This window comes from Hetaerina americana, unplaced genomic scaffold, assembly GCF_022747635.1.
Source record: "Hetaerina americana unplaced genomic scaffold, ioHetAmer1.1.p SCAF_5, whole genome shotgun sequence".
In the NCBI taxonomy this organism is placed as follows: domain Eukaryota; kingdom Metazoa; phylum Arthropoda; class Insecta; order Odonata; family Calopterygidae; genus Hetaerina; species Hetaerina americana.
The window spans coordinates 26,735,749-26,750,354 of NW_027287095.1; the positions used below are offsets into that span (position 1 = coordinate 26,735,749).

General features: G+C 35.9%; 1 protein-coding gene across 1 annotated transcript in view; it reads right to left on the minus strand.

Moving 5' to 3' along the window:
* Positions 1 to 1,435: 1,435 nt before the first annotated feature.
* The window catches only part of LOC139694040 (copine-8-like), a 25,069-nt gene continuing 11,898 nt past the window's right edge, over positions 1,436 to 14,606 (minus strand). Inside the window, exons 6-9 of the mRNA XM_071592445.1 lie at positions 6,353 to 6,488; positions 5,995 to 6,222; positions 5,299 to 5,477; positions 1,436 to 4,247 (exon numbers count right to left, since the gene is read on the minus strand). Coding sequence (XP_071448546.1) covers positions 3,909 to 4,247; positions 5,299 to 5,477; positions 5,995 to 6,222; positions 6,353 to 6,488 — 882 coding nt within the window. The 3' untranslated portion in view covers positions 1,436 to 3,908. The remainder of the gene's footprint in view (positions 4,248 to 5,298; positions 5,478 to 5,994; positions 6,223 to 6,352; positions 6,489 to 14,606) is intronic.

Consider the following 14,606-nt stretch of genomic DNA (forward strand, 5'->3'; position numbering starts at 1 on the left):
CCAATCAGCTGCAATGACCGTCTCCAATCTTGTCCTGAATCGATCGCACACACCCCATAAAACAGTGCTGTCTATATTCACAAATGCTGCTATGATAGCAATGCATAGAGATGTGACATTACGGTGCCTTGTCTTATTGGCAACTCTTTGGACTACACTGCAAACATAGTAGTCGAGGGGGTTCAAGTCCGGGCATTCGGGGGCCAGAACTCCTTCGACAAGAACATGTCAATGTTATCTGAAAGCCAGTTTTGGACTAAATGACTTGTATGAGCTGGTGCACCATCCTGCTGAAAGACATACTGTCTCCCTGAGGCCACAGTTACCACCCACAGGGTCACGACATTCTTCAAAATTTTCAGATAGACTTCTTTTGTGATAGTTTGTCACTTTTCAAAGAAATGTGGTGGCATAATATCACCCTCACTGGACACAGCACCTAGAACATGAACACTAGCCGGAAATTTTGTCCGAGCAACAATAGGGACGTCCTCAGGGTCGTGGGCGAGCCAGCCATCATTTCCCTGTTGATCTTTGCGTCAACGGTGAAAATTTTTTCATCAGTAAAGAATCTGATGTGCTCTGCAGCTTCATTTTTTAGAGAGCACAATTGCAGGTGGCAGCAAGCAAACCGCTTTGTTCTGCATTCAATTCTGACACCAATTTCCTCAGTGATCACCCTGGGTCCTTGGAAATCAGCACAAGTCTTCTCGACGACTGCCACAGTTCATGAAATGCATTTCCTCGAATGAGGTTTCCTCGCCGGGTTAGCGAAACCTTCCCCAGGCTTCTCTGAAGCATTATACTTCGCCATAAAATCATACACAGTTGATCTGGGATACCCAAAAAATCGACCTATTTCACTGGGCGAACGCCCAGCATGAACACTTTTGATAATAGAGGCTCTTTGATTGTACTCCACACTTCTAGGCAACATCTCGGCCATTTTGAGGTTATGACTGTTTACTAGATGCCTATAGCTTTCAAGAACGCCAATTGCAACCTCCAGTGGAACTACGATATGGCGGGAAATTCAGATTTACATTTGTCCGGAGATAACCATATTGCACCATGTATTGTATATGCCGTCAAAATATTAGCAGGCTTCTAACAAATAAGGTTTGTATGTATGAATTTTATAAACAATCGTAAAATTGATAAACAAAAATGTAACATTGACAATATTGAGGAGGAAGAAAAATTAAACACTGTATGAAAACACTAACTGACACGGAGATGTATAAAAATTGTTAGAACTAGGATAAACTATGTAATCTTCTATGACAATAAAGACAGCTTAACCTGTTGTTTGCTACATGGCAAATATCCAAAAATATGGACCATTTTGAAATCTACTTTTGAAAGGAAAATGTCAGTCTGGTCTACTATAAAAGTCTCTTGTGTGCATTGTTTACAATATTTTATTCACGTTCAATAAGCAACTTTTTTTGGCATTAACATTTTCAGAATAGACATTGATCACAGGAATCATTGCAATGTTTGATATACAGTTTTTCAGAGATAGGCCAGGGAAAAAAAATATTACCATTTAATGACTGAATATGAATTTTACTCATAATCAGATACAAATTTCATTTATATGCCATGCTGAAATGCAGGTATTTAGGATTACACATCACATTTGCTTAGCTCCTTACGTTTTATTAATTAGCTATTAACTTCAAGCAAAGTTGCAAGCAGTGAATAGCTCATCAGCCCACCACCCAAATTTTTAAAGATGTTATACATTGAGGAATATGTTAAATTTAATTAATATAAATAACAGGATAAGAAACAATGTGATGATAGACAAATTCTAATGACCCAAACGAAATTTTACAAATGTTGGAAAACTATAAATTATGGAGGTAACCATTGAGCTAGTAGTGTTTCATGTGGCCATATAATTTTTTTAACTCGTAAAAGAGTTGTCCATAATTGAAAGGTGAGTAAATTAAGTAACCAATGGCCATCTGGTCTCCATCTTGCAAAAATCTAACATCACATAATGCAAACCAAATATTACAATATGCAAATATTACATGATGATAAAAATATATCAATAAAATATAAAAATATATGTACATCAATCTGTTGAGTACTTTCATAAAATTTTAAGTTTGACACTTCTACAAGTGATCTAAAGTTAACAATAGAATGTATGTAAAAATATATGAAAAATTTGATATTGCACAGGGCAACTGGTGGTAACCATTTCCAATGGAAGTAATTGTGTATTAATTTGAATAACAAAAACCTGCTATTCCAGAGCAGTTTAAATTTTAAGAGACAGTTATAAAATACATATATATATACATGCACCTTAAGTTAGTCAATGACTATCTTCCAGTCTCTATTGCTAAATTCATTTTTTCTATTACTTTTAAAATAAATTTTACTGAAGGCCTCAAGTGATCATCATCCAACTTTGATTGACCCAAATATGACTTAAATAGATATAAAAGTGATGATTTTAATGAAGCAAAACAATTGTATGATGTAAAGTTCACTTTAAACCCATTGGGTTTTTCAACAGAGTAGTAGTAGTTTTGAGGGGAGGCGACCGACAGCTAAGGTCTTTGCGCCATAGGGGAAGGACAGGAAAGGATGAAGGGTGGAGAGAAACCCGGCGTCGGCATTAGCCTACTCTTTACGAAAGGCGCCAAGGGGTCCGCGGCTTAACGTCCCATCCGACGGACGGCGTACTCACTCAAAGTGCCCTCCACAAAGCACCTCAAGTAGGGATCGAGATACCTCTGAAAAATATTCAACACCGCCGGGATTTGAACCCGCGCCCTCAGGGTGGGAAGCCAGTACGTTAGCCCCCGCACCATCTCGATCCCCTTTTCAACAGAGTATGGCATCTCAATATACAAGCAATTACAGAAAATTGGCTCTAGTCAAGCAGAGAGCTCATGAAATTCTAATTAATTAGAAATTATCATGCCTAGCATGACCCTGAAGTGTGATCAAAAGGTGTGACCCATTCTTGGCACCCATACACAGTCCAAGTAAAACCACAAGTGAAGAAGACAACTGATGGGGATCACTTGTCAAGTCAAGCATCAAGCCAATTATTTGAAACAACTAGTTAACTTAAATTAAACAAACAGAATAATTCAAACATGTTCCAACAAGGGTTCAAATTTTACATCAATGTCAGAAAGCCATGACTCCATCAATTTATTCAAGCAAACTAGTCATTTTACATTTGCTACAATTTCAAATGCCAAAAAAGTATAGTTTCATTTCATAGATATGACTACCCTAAGGTGAACTGATTTGAAGCTACCTTCAAAAAGAGAATAAAACAAAAACAGACAATATGGTTCGAGGGAATGAAGAAAGCTATCAATAGCATAGAGTTAGCAGCAGCATACTATAAGTTATACCCAGGAAATTATACTAATATTTTACATTGTTCAAGCAAATCCTAGTTTTCTGATGGTCATGCAATAAAATTTGATATGATACCTTCAAGCTGAATGGTAGAATTTTAATTTGCTGTCATGTCAAATATTTGGAAATAATGGACTTGGGGTTCCTGCATTTGTAGGTACGTCTTCTAGCAGGCCAAGTGATCAGTTGCCAATGCTTTGGTGGTCAATTCTGGCATTCCTAGGGAATTGAGGTTCATGGCCACTGAAATTTTTGCAATTGATCACCCGATATGATGCAAAACAAATAAAAACTTCATACACAGCATATGCCAGGAAAGTACCAAATCCTATCATTATTTATATTTAACCTTTAAGTTATCTATAGCAATGAAGTCATGCATGGCGAGAAATGGATTTGATAAACAAATTGATCTTACACTGAACTTATCTTTTGTATTAAACACCAGCTTTCCAAATCTCACCATAAATGCACATTTCTTATGACCACATTCCTGAAAACATTTGGATTCATAAAAACTCGGGATTAGGAGGCAATGCAACAGGCTGGATATTCCCAGCAACAGGAGGAGGAACAACATTATTGACCTTCATGTAGCTAAGAAACTGAGATGGTATTTCTGCAAGCACTTCTTTGGCCAGTGTCACCATAGCCGTATGATAATCCACGCCAGACTTCATGAAATTACGTAGTGGAACGAATTGAACAATATCTCGAACAGCTCTGCTGCCGTTAGGAGCAGTCAGAGGGGTTCCATCAGAATCCAACACTTCCATTGCACCAAAGTCAGCAGATCCCACACCAACAATGATTATTGACATTGGTAAAGCAGAAGCTGAGACAATAGCCTAAAGGAAGCCGAAAACAGAAAAAATATTAATAATAGAACTGAAATGATTGCAGGACATAAAAGAGTAAAATTATATCAATAGATCCTAAAAAACACAGTTATCAACCCAAAGATTGGTCCGATAGGTAGAGCTCACTAAGTTTAAAGCCCAACAGCATGTTAAATCAACACATTAGTGTAGGGTGGCCAGTTACTTCCCCTATTCCACCTATTGTTCCCCAGAAAGATCTGGTACCCAAAAAATCACACAGCTTGGTCAAAGCTAAGGGTGCCCTGAGGTGTCATCCGGAAATTGAACCCTGTCCAGTAGTCAAATGCTCTACCCACTGGACTACCATGATCCCAGTATCAATAGATAATGAATTAATTTTAAAATAATATGAAAACCAACAGAAAACTACACTGGATTCAACAAAACTCTAAATAAATGAAATTACACTAAAATGCTCCAATATTTGTTTTCCTTGTCTCATGTCAAAGTAACACCCAGTTAAATAATAATAATGAGAAATACATATTCAAGGCATAAAACTGATATGTATTATTATGGTTCATCATAAAAAAGCAATAACACTAAACATTTTTATGCTAAATAATTTTTTGATACCAGAATATATTTTTTTTGAGTTTATAGGTAAAAGGAGCGTAAAAAAAATTAGCAGTAGGCATTTGTAGAATTTGTGGATTGAGGTATTCAACAGTGTAAACAGGACAAAATTAATGAATATTTTATGGTTGACAGGATAAGACTGAGGGGATGGATGGCTAATCCAAAACATGTACAATATCTCAAGACTGTAAAGATGTGGATAGTGCGCAGGGAGCCAAGATCAAGAGCAGTAGGCATTTGTAGGCTTTGTGGATTAGGTATTTAACAGGGTCAATGGGACAAAATTAATGAATATTTTAGAGGTGATAAGATAAGGCTGAAAGGATAGATCAACAGACATCAAAAGGCAAACATAAATGAGAATGACCAAAAATGGGTATGAAATCAAATTAAGGACTGTCGAATCATGTCTATATTAAAGTGAATTTGATTAATTTACCTGAATGGTTTTCGGCATATCTGTGATGACTCCATCAGTTATTATCAAAAGAATGAAATAATTAGTTCCATCCCTGTACGTCATAGCAAATTTTGCCACATGGTTTATGACAGGGGAAAAGTTGGTAGGCCCATACAGTTGCACTTGCTTTATACAATTCCGGTAAGCAGTTAACACACCTGAGAGGAAATTCAGGAAGAAATGAAAATGCTTTTAAGATCATTTTGAAAGCTAACTGGAAAACAAGCAATTTAATGTTACACTGAAAAACTTCATGAGACATTTTGATTTTTTCCATGAGACATTCTCCAAAACAAGTAAATATTTATGACTATAGGATCTCCATATATATACAAGAATATTCTATAAAAATGCTCACAACATTTATTGTAATAGCAGTACATCAAATTAAATAAACATTCTTCTATTTCAATATTTACCATGAACAAATAACTTACACATGTGCAAATGAACAACCTTTACAAGGATAGGCATGCATTGCATGTGAGAGGATTGGTAACTCGGAAATATGCCTCAGATTATCCTGAATGATCCTTAATATTACAAATGACACCTTTGTAATCTCATAAACAATATCATGCAGCTCAAATCTATTATACACTGGATAACACATCTACCACGCACAACTACCACGAAAAGTTAATAAAGAAAATAGTAAGTTAACCATGCTCACACCTTCTATTCCAATACAGTAAGGGTTATCTTGGGTTAGGTTCACAAAAAATTCATGTGAAACAACTCCATGAGGAGGGATACAAGCTCCAAAACCGAGGACAGGAAATGACTGGTCACTGTCATAATCTTTGATTATGTTTCCTATAGACTGAATGGCAATCTCATATGAATTTGGCATTGAGCTGATGAAATGCAGTGAATCAGGGGAAGTGGGCTCACCATTTGAACCTGTATAAAGGAACAAGCACATTTTAAATAGCCGAATGAAATGTCACATTTACTCAATTTTCATATCAAACAAACTTTTAAAGAAGTTATACTTGTAATATTGGGCTATTATTAATAGATGCATGATTACCTGTAAAGTCTATAGCAAATGAACAATGGATTTGAGTTCCTCCTTTGACGTAATCCAAGAATGAATATGTCTTCCGTATGTCAAGGAAATCTAGGGAAACAGTTCCTGAGTTCTTGTAAGAACCTTTCTTTTTCAGCTATAAGAATGGAATATGACGGCTAATAAGTAATTGTACACAGAACAATTTCAACATAAACCATAGCTTTATTCATGAATCAAAGATTCTTCATGCAAGCAGACCTTGGTTTCTAATTGTAAGAAGGATATGGAAAACAAAAGAAATAAAAGGAGTGGGGAGGTTATAAACCCTAAATATAACTGGAGAGACAATTTCAACATAGGCCATTCAAGGCAGCAATGCATTTATAAGTAAAATTATTGATTTTACTGCCATATAAGTTCATAGGATTTGGAACCACAAACATGGACTTCAGTTCACAAATTAACTCACATACTATAGGGCTACTCTATCGACAAATTAGTAGAATCTTGATTTGACAAGGTTATTGGGAACCAAAACCAAATACGTAAAAGTGAAAATATTTTTTAATGAAGCTTGAATTATATTTTAGTTTTCAGTCAGTTACTTCAAGAGTGTCTTCAGTATATTTTCCCATTGTAAATAAATCTTTCTAGTTATTAAAATCCATCTTGGTAGGAGAAAAATCTGTGTGGTGTAAAACCCCCAGAGAACACTCAAGAGGGAACTGACCAATTAAGACAATATCAGCGTTTTTGAGGCTGTGTTATTATGTTCTTCTCTGACCAGAACTTCATAGCTTGGCTTGATTTGTATCACCTACTACGCTGAAACAATAGGCAATGGTATTAGCTAAAACTTGAAATTTATACACATGCCATGTCATGCTTATCATCAAGCACCTTTATTTTGTTCAAGCAAAATTTAACATTGAGCTTTGGATAATAACACTGGAAACTTTTATCACTGCCGGTTCAACTGGAGAAATTCAAATTTAATGTTTTTCATTTTTTCTCCTTTTTGAGGGTCCCACAGTTCCCAACAAAAGAAAAATTTGACTTTGCTATTCCTAAATCCTTTTCAAGTTGGCTCATGGAATTTACAACGAAATCTTTCCAAACAAGTGACCTGTCACTGAAAGTGTTCACATGGAATAGCACTATCAGCATGCATCTCCAAATTCAAGTACCTCCTAACAAAATGTTTTGTGAGCACTCTGTAGTTACTGGAGTCACTTGCCAATCAATTTTCTGCTGAAACTGAGAGAACTGAATAAAAAATAATTAAGAAAAGTTTTATAGATTCATAAAAAAAGAAAGGCATGTGTAATGTAGAAAATTAAAAAATGATTCAATTAACACACACAAAAATTCCATTCCTGGCACATAAGACAGACCATTATTTTTCAGATTATAATTTATGAAAAACACTTGGAAAACACAGAAAAGATCAAAATATAATGATGTTTATATTTTATATTCAGAAATTTGAATTATTACAGTGAAAAATTAGCAGCTACATGTACATCAAAGTATATTCATCATAAAATCCCATAAATTCATCATTACTGAGCCAAAATGCCTTTCAGCAGCCTTTTTTCCATGTTCTGAAGCGTAATGCATGAATTCAACCTTAAATACAATACTGTGAGAGAATCTTCTTTCTTAAGATTTTATCATTTTAATTTTTTGCATTGCTTAGTTTCTGTTATTATTTTCATATTATCATAATCTGCATTGAAAGCAATCATTTTCTATGCCTTTATAACACTCTGATACTAAAATTTGTTGTCTCAGGCGTAACTTTGTGGAATTTGCATAACATATTGAAATGTAATGAAATAATTGACTTTGTAATTCCACACACTTTATTTAAAAACACACGCGAGCCCTTGTCCCCCAGGAGTGGGGACAAGGGCTCGCCCTTGTCCCCACTCCTGGCCGATATGTATATGGACAATTTTGAAAAAGTTTTGTTCTCCTCAGCCTACCCTCTCATTAATAATGTATTTTGTTGGTTAAGATATGTAGACGATGTCTTCTGTGTGTGGACAGGTTCTGATAGGCAACTAGATCAGTTTCTAGCACATCTAAATTCTATCAATTCTAATGTACAATTCACGTGTGAAAAAGAGGAAAAAGGTTCCCTGAATTTCCTCGACCTATCCATTTCTAAAGACAAAGATGGGTTACAGTATTCCATTTTTAGGAAAGAAATGTATACAGACCAATTAATTAATTCCTCTTCAAGGCATTGCTTCACCCAAAAGCTTTCGGCATTTCATGCAATGATCCACCGTTTGACCGCTATCCCTATGTCAAAATTCAATGTAAATAAGGAACTTAATGTAATTAAAACGTTAGCAGTAAACAATGGGTATTCAGAAGATCTAATAAATAAACTTTACCGGAATAAACTTACAAAAATAGCCTTAAGCCACATTTACAACCCCGAACATGTAAAAGATCCCACTGCCAAATGGCGGAGAATACTATATCTTGGGACTATTTCTCAAAAAGTAATTAAAAGTTTACCTAAAGAAAAAATTAAATGTGCCTTTTACAGTCGTTCATGCCTTAAGAACCTGATCTCTCACACTAAAGACAAAGTCCCCGAAAACGAGAGGAGTGGAGTGTATGAGTTAAAGTGCTCGGATTGTAGCACAAAGTATATTGGACAAACAGGACGGAAATTTAAAGAAAGGATTAAAGAACACCAAACATGTGTAAAAAATAAGAACATAACATCCCTCTTTGCAAAACACCTCATCGAAAGTGATCACAAAAGTGACTTTGTGACAAAAATTATTCATTTTGAAGAAAAAGGTCAAAGGCTCGATGCTTTGGAGCAGTTAGAAATTTTGAAATGTGTCCGTTGGAAAGATGATCTGGCCAACGAAATTTTGTATCCCTCCCACTCCCCACTCCTAGACCTACCACTCTTCTAAATCAAAAATGTAATTCTCTTTTCTTCCCAGCTACATTGTAACCTTTTTACCCCTCCGACCTCCCTCTCTGACCAACCCCCCCCTCCTATGATCAGAAGGTATATATAGCCAGCGTGCTTCTATGAGGACCACCTGATGATGACGTTCAACGTCGAAACCTGGGTCGTGTGTTTTTAAATAAAGTGTGTGGAATTACAAAGTCAATTATTTCATTACATTTCACTCTGATACTACTTAAGATAGAATGCCTGGCGACTATAAATGGCAGTAATACATGAGAGATGTAACTAAACATGCTACATTGTATAAATTTATGATTTATTTGGGATATTTTTTTAGAAAATACTTTAAACAAAATTTTAAACTCTATAGCTTACTACCGACTAAAATTGTGAATTGATCAAAATTTTTAAATAAAGGCAACCATGTTCTATGTCTGATGAAGCAAAAAAATACTTAAGAGGGGATTTTTCTGGAAAATCAGCTTGTGCTAATAGGTTGAAGTTATACCCTTGGCCCATAAGACAAAGGCTGATTTTAGAGAACATTTTGGAGTAATAAAAGGCCACCTTATGGGCTAAGAATATGGTAGAACTGTTCCTGACTAAATTATTGTTGCTATGGCTACTCATTTTCATAAAAATGATTTTGTTCTTTCTCTGGGGTCAAAACTGCATCAAGTAAAAATCAATGTACTTTCTATATGTGAAACCTCACATAACGAGTACCTTGCGTAATTAGCAAAAAATATTTTTAATAAATGACATGCTTAATTAGCGATGTTTCACACAATGAGTGACGAGGAGAGAGGAAGTCTGAGATTTATTACAGACCTGCTGTTTCAGTCTGTGTTCAGCACTCATACTGCTTGCCCCTTTGTGCTATTAGCGATCACACATTTTTCCAAACTTGGGTCCAGACACATTATTTGTGATTTTTTAGGCAAAGTTTAATAACTTGCAAATATATCCCTGAAGAAAAGGCCAAAAGAGGACAGCCATAAGAGAATATATTTGACTGTAGAAATGAAAAGTAAAATCACTGAAAATCGAGAACTAGGTATGTACGCAGCTGATCTAACTTGCACATACAATCGGTTGACTAAAATGATTTGTATTATTCTTAAATTCAAGGACAAGGTTAAATAGATAGATGCATGAAAGGGATAAAACAAGAATATTTATGCAATGATTATATATTCTCAATAATGTCAAAAGGTTATATCTCATATGGACAAATGAAAAGCAATTGTAATGCAACATTATGAACGAGAATATCTTTTGATAGGTGAAAGTTATTTACCCCGACCTTGTTAAGAAGATGCAAGGATTATCTACAGCCAAAGAAGAAGTATTTGAGAGAAACCATGGGTGATTTGAGAAGTTAAAGAGCACCGGCATCCACAGCATTAAGAGGCATGGTGAAGCATTAAGCACTGGAACTAAGGCAGCGGAGAACTTCATTGGTGACTTCAAGAATAGATTCTGATTCAGCTTAATTGCCTTGAATTTCTATAATAAATTTTGAAAACTGATTAAAATTTTTGAGGTGTACTACAGACACCAAAATATAATAATTATGAGGCATATTTGAAACGTAAGGGTCATTTTCTTATATTCAAAAGTCGGTGGGTAAGAACGAAGTTGTACACATAACCGGCATCTTTTGATTATTTCCAAAGCTGATGAAGTTATTAATCTGATTCAGTAGTTGTTTTCCCGTTGATGAATACAGATAACAATGTCTGAAAAAATCATTGCTCATCCCAGTTGCAAAGTTCATGCTGTGATCTCATTTGTTTGTGCATAAGGATCATCAGCAGTCTAAATTGTTTGGATATTTGCCTAATTCATGGATCTCCTATTATGACTGAAGGAAAGGTTAGGCAATGGTGGAGAGACTTCAAAAATGGTCGACCAAATGTGCTTGATAAAGAGAGGAGTGGCAAGCCCAATTCAACAAGTGTACTAAGAATTGTGATCTGATCGATGATTGATAATTCATGCTCTGGCTGATAAATTTTCTCTTATTGGACACATCACTATTTTATCCCAGGCAGCAAACTTCTATGCCAAGGGATTATGGAATTTGGTGCAGCTTTAAGAAAAGCGCTTATAACAGAATGCTGATTATGAAGAAAAGTATAGTACGTCTTTAGGAAACCAAAATGCCACTAATACATTTTCTAATGCATATACAGGGTCCGTACAAAAGGTATTAGGACTGGTTTGCTGTAGCCTCAACAAAGCAGTGGATGGGGGTCCAACCAGTCGGCTCAGTAGAGGGGTCCCCCACTACTCAAGCACACTTTAGTTCAGTCATCTCCGGGCATGCGTTGAGACAGGAGGTGGATTTTTGTGATGTGTGATTGTTTATGTTGTCGCGCCAGCATGGAGTGCACCATTGAGCAACCCTACGCGGTGAAGTTTTGCATTAAACTCAGGAAATCCGCAACACAGACCCTTGAACTCATTTAACAGGCTTATCAATGAGTAGACCAGCCTTTCATTCAGAACTATCCACACCATTGTAACAGAGGATCTTGCGATGAGGAAAGTGTGTGCGAAACTGGTGCTGAAAGTCTTGAGCGAGGAACAAAAACTGTTGCGCTTGGAAATTTAGCTGCTGATGAAATTCCACGTGACAATGTTGCCTCACCCCCCCTACAGCCCCAACCTAGCTCCACCGGACTTTCAGCGGGCTTTCGACGAGCGGCAGATGCATCGAACTAAGTGCATTGATGCAGGAGGAATGTATTTTGAAGATTATTACGTAATTGTAATGATAACTGCAATAAATTTGGATTTTTGGAACCAGTCCTGATACCTTTTGTACGGACCCTGTATTTCTTTAATGACCAAACAGGCCTAACTTAAAAAATAACCCTCGTACATAAAAATTTGCCCTAATCCTTGGAAAATTTTATTAACATACAATCCATTTTTAGGTACACACTGAATAAATGATACCAAAAAGTGTATTTGCAAGGTAAAATCTGACAGACTTAGATGCTGGGGTCTGACTAGTACAATTATCAGGAGAGAGGTAATTTAAGTAGTTATTTTTCAAAACCTGGCATATCCGTCAATCTGATGTAAATTTTATTCATTTTTTGCCTTTTGAACCTGAAACATGAGTAACTTCTTCAAAATTATGCAGCAACAATTTGAAATACAGCAGAAAAGACTAATATTGGAACAAACTTATGACTTGCCAAACAAAATGGTGCACCCTTCATTAAAAATCTTTGTTTTCAAGTAGATTTCTTCTTTCAGATTGTCTTGAATCTAGGCTTTCTAAAATTCAGTAAATATCTTAAGCATTGAGGGGTACATGACTCATGCATGTTAACTGACCAATCCATAACAGCAGTCTGAGTTCTAAGTCTGCCTTAAAACATGAAATAAAACTATGTTCAAGAACAATAATCTGGATGTGGTAATCCCGCCTCCTGTAACTCCATTGATGCCACTAACTCAAAAATGTATAAAATTGAGGGTTATGGGTTCCCCCACAGGCCCACAGAATCATAACATGCATACTTCTCAAAGATTTTTAACTCATGTGCAAACTAAAACTAATGAAAAGTCAAACTCTTCATCTGTCCATAATTACTACTTGAGTTGTATCATAATTACACAACAAAGTACTAAGTGATAAACTTGAATAAAATCATGAAATAAACTAACATGAGCAATACTGGTGGGAGACAAATGCTAGTTTGGTCAAAGGACCGTAAATAATTAATTTTACAGCAGCCGACAAATAAAAACAATGAAAAATAAGGTTCTAACACAAATAATTACAGGCATGCAGTTATGGTAGGAAAGTAAAAAAAAAAACCAAATCATTTTTAAAATAACTGTAAAGTTAGGATTGTGTTATACAAGCGCGGTTCAATAAGTATCCGTGTTTGACGACAAAGGGCGTTCTTGAGGGAAGTTTATGAAATCATCGTTTGCTGCTATTTATCAAGCCATGGCAAAACAAATTTCAGACTGATTTAAAGGTTAGTTTGGATTTGGCAGCCATTCGAGTAGTGTGTTTTGTGATTTTCGCTAAGATGGAAAAAGAGCGGTATCGTTCGGTAATTTGCTTTTTGTTTTTGGATGGGAAGAAAAGCGAGGAGATAAAAGCAAAGTTGGATGCTGTTTATGGGGACACTTCGCCATCTATGACCACAGTTAGATATTGGTTCAACGAATTTAAACGTGGGTGAACATCTGTTTTTGATGAGGAGTGACCAGGATGCCCGGCAGACGTGGTTACCGAGGAAATCATTCAAAAAGTCCACACCATGATTCTCGCTGATCAACGAACGAAAGTGCACGAAGTAGCAGAGGCCATGGGTGTGTTGACCGGAATGGCAATTAATATTTTACATGATGAGTTGGCGATGAAAAAATTGTCGGCCTGATGGGTGCAGCGATTGCTCACGGTGGACAACAAGCTGATCCGGAGTTGTCGCCGCCAAACTGCATTAACTACGTTATGAATTGCTGCCACACCCCCTGTATTCACCCGATCTGGCTCCCTGTGACTTTTTTCTTATTCCCTAACATGAAGAAATGGCTTGCATGAAAAAATTTAGCTCAAATGAGGAAGTTATCGCCGAGACAGGGGCGTATTTTGGAGAGTTCAACAAATCCTATTTTTTGAAGGGGTTAAAAAAAATGACCGGAACCTTGGGAGAAGTGTATCTTTCTAAAAGTGAAGTGGACTATGTTAAGACTAAAAAAAAGTTTTTGAAAAAATGGTTTCTTCATCTATAACACAGGTACTTATTGAACCGCCCTTGTAGATACTAATTGATGACTAAATTGTCAATTTTTCAATTATAAAATTTTCTAAGCAATAATTGGTTAAAACTACATCCAAATATTCCAAGGATTAATGATTTGTAATAAAGTAAATATTGAAGATTTAGTAACTCAACTATAAAGTCATGATTGAAAAATGTTGGGAGAAGTATTTCGGTTAAACAAAACCTTGCTGGAGAAGTCATCATTCTAAATTTTTTAAATTAATAACGCTTTAAGATATTTGACATTTGTAGAACTTGAACCTTGATAACCAGTAACAACTCCTTATCTCAAAGCCAATGGCTCTTATCATTCTGTTTGTGCATGAAATTATCAATTACTGCAGCAGATTCCGATTTTTTCATTGGGTGCCACAACCAATAAGAAATAGCTGGCAGCATATTATACATAATTGAACAATGGAAAGTGGCCAATGAAATGAGGGAAAGTTGACCATTTCTAATTTTACTCATGAAATGAAACCACCTTTCTATCTTAGAAATTTTGAAATGTGCAAAATCTGAA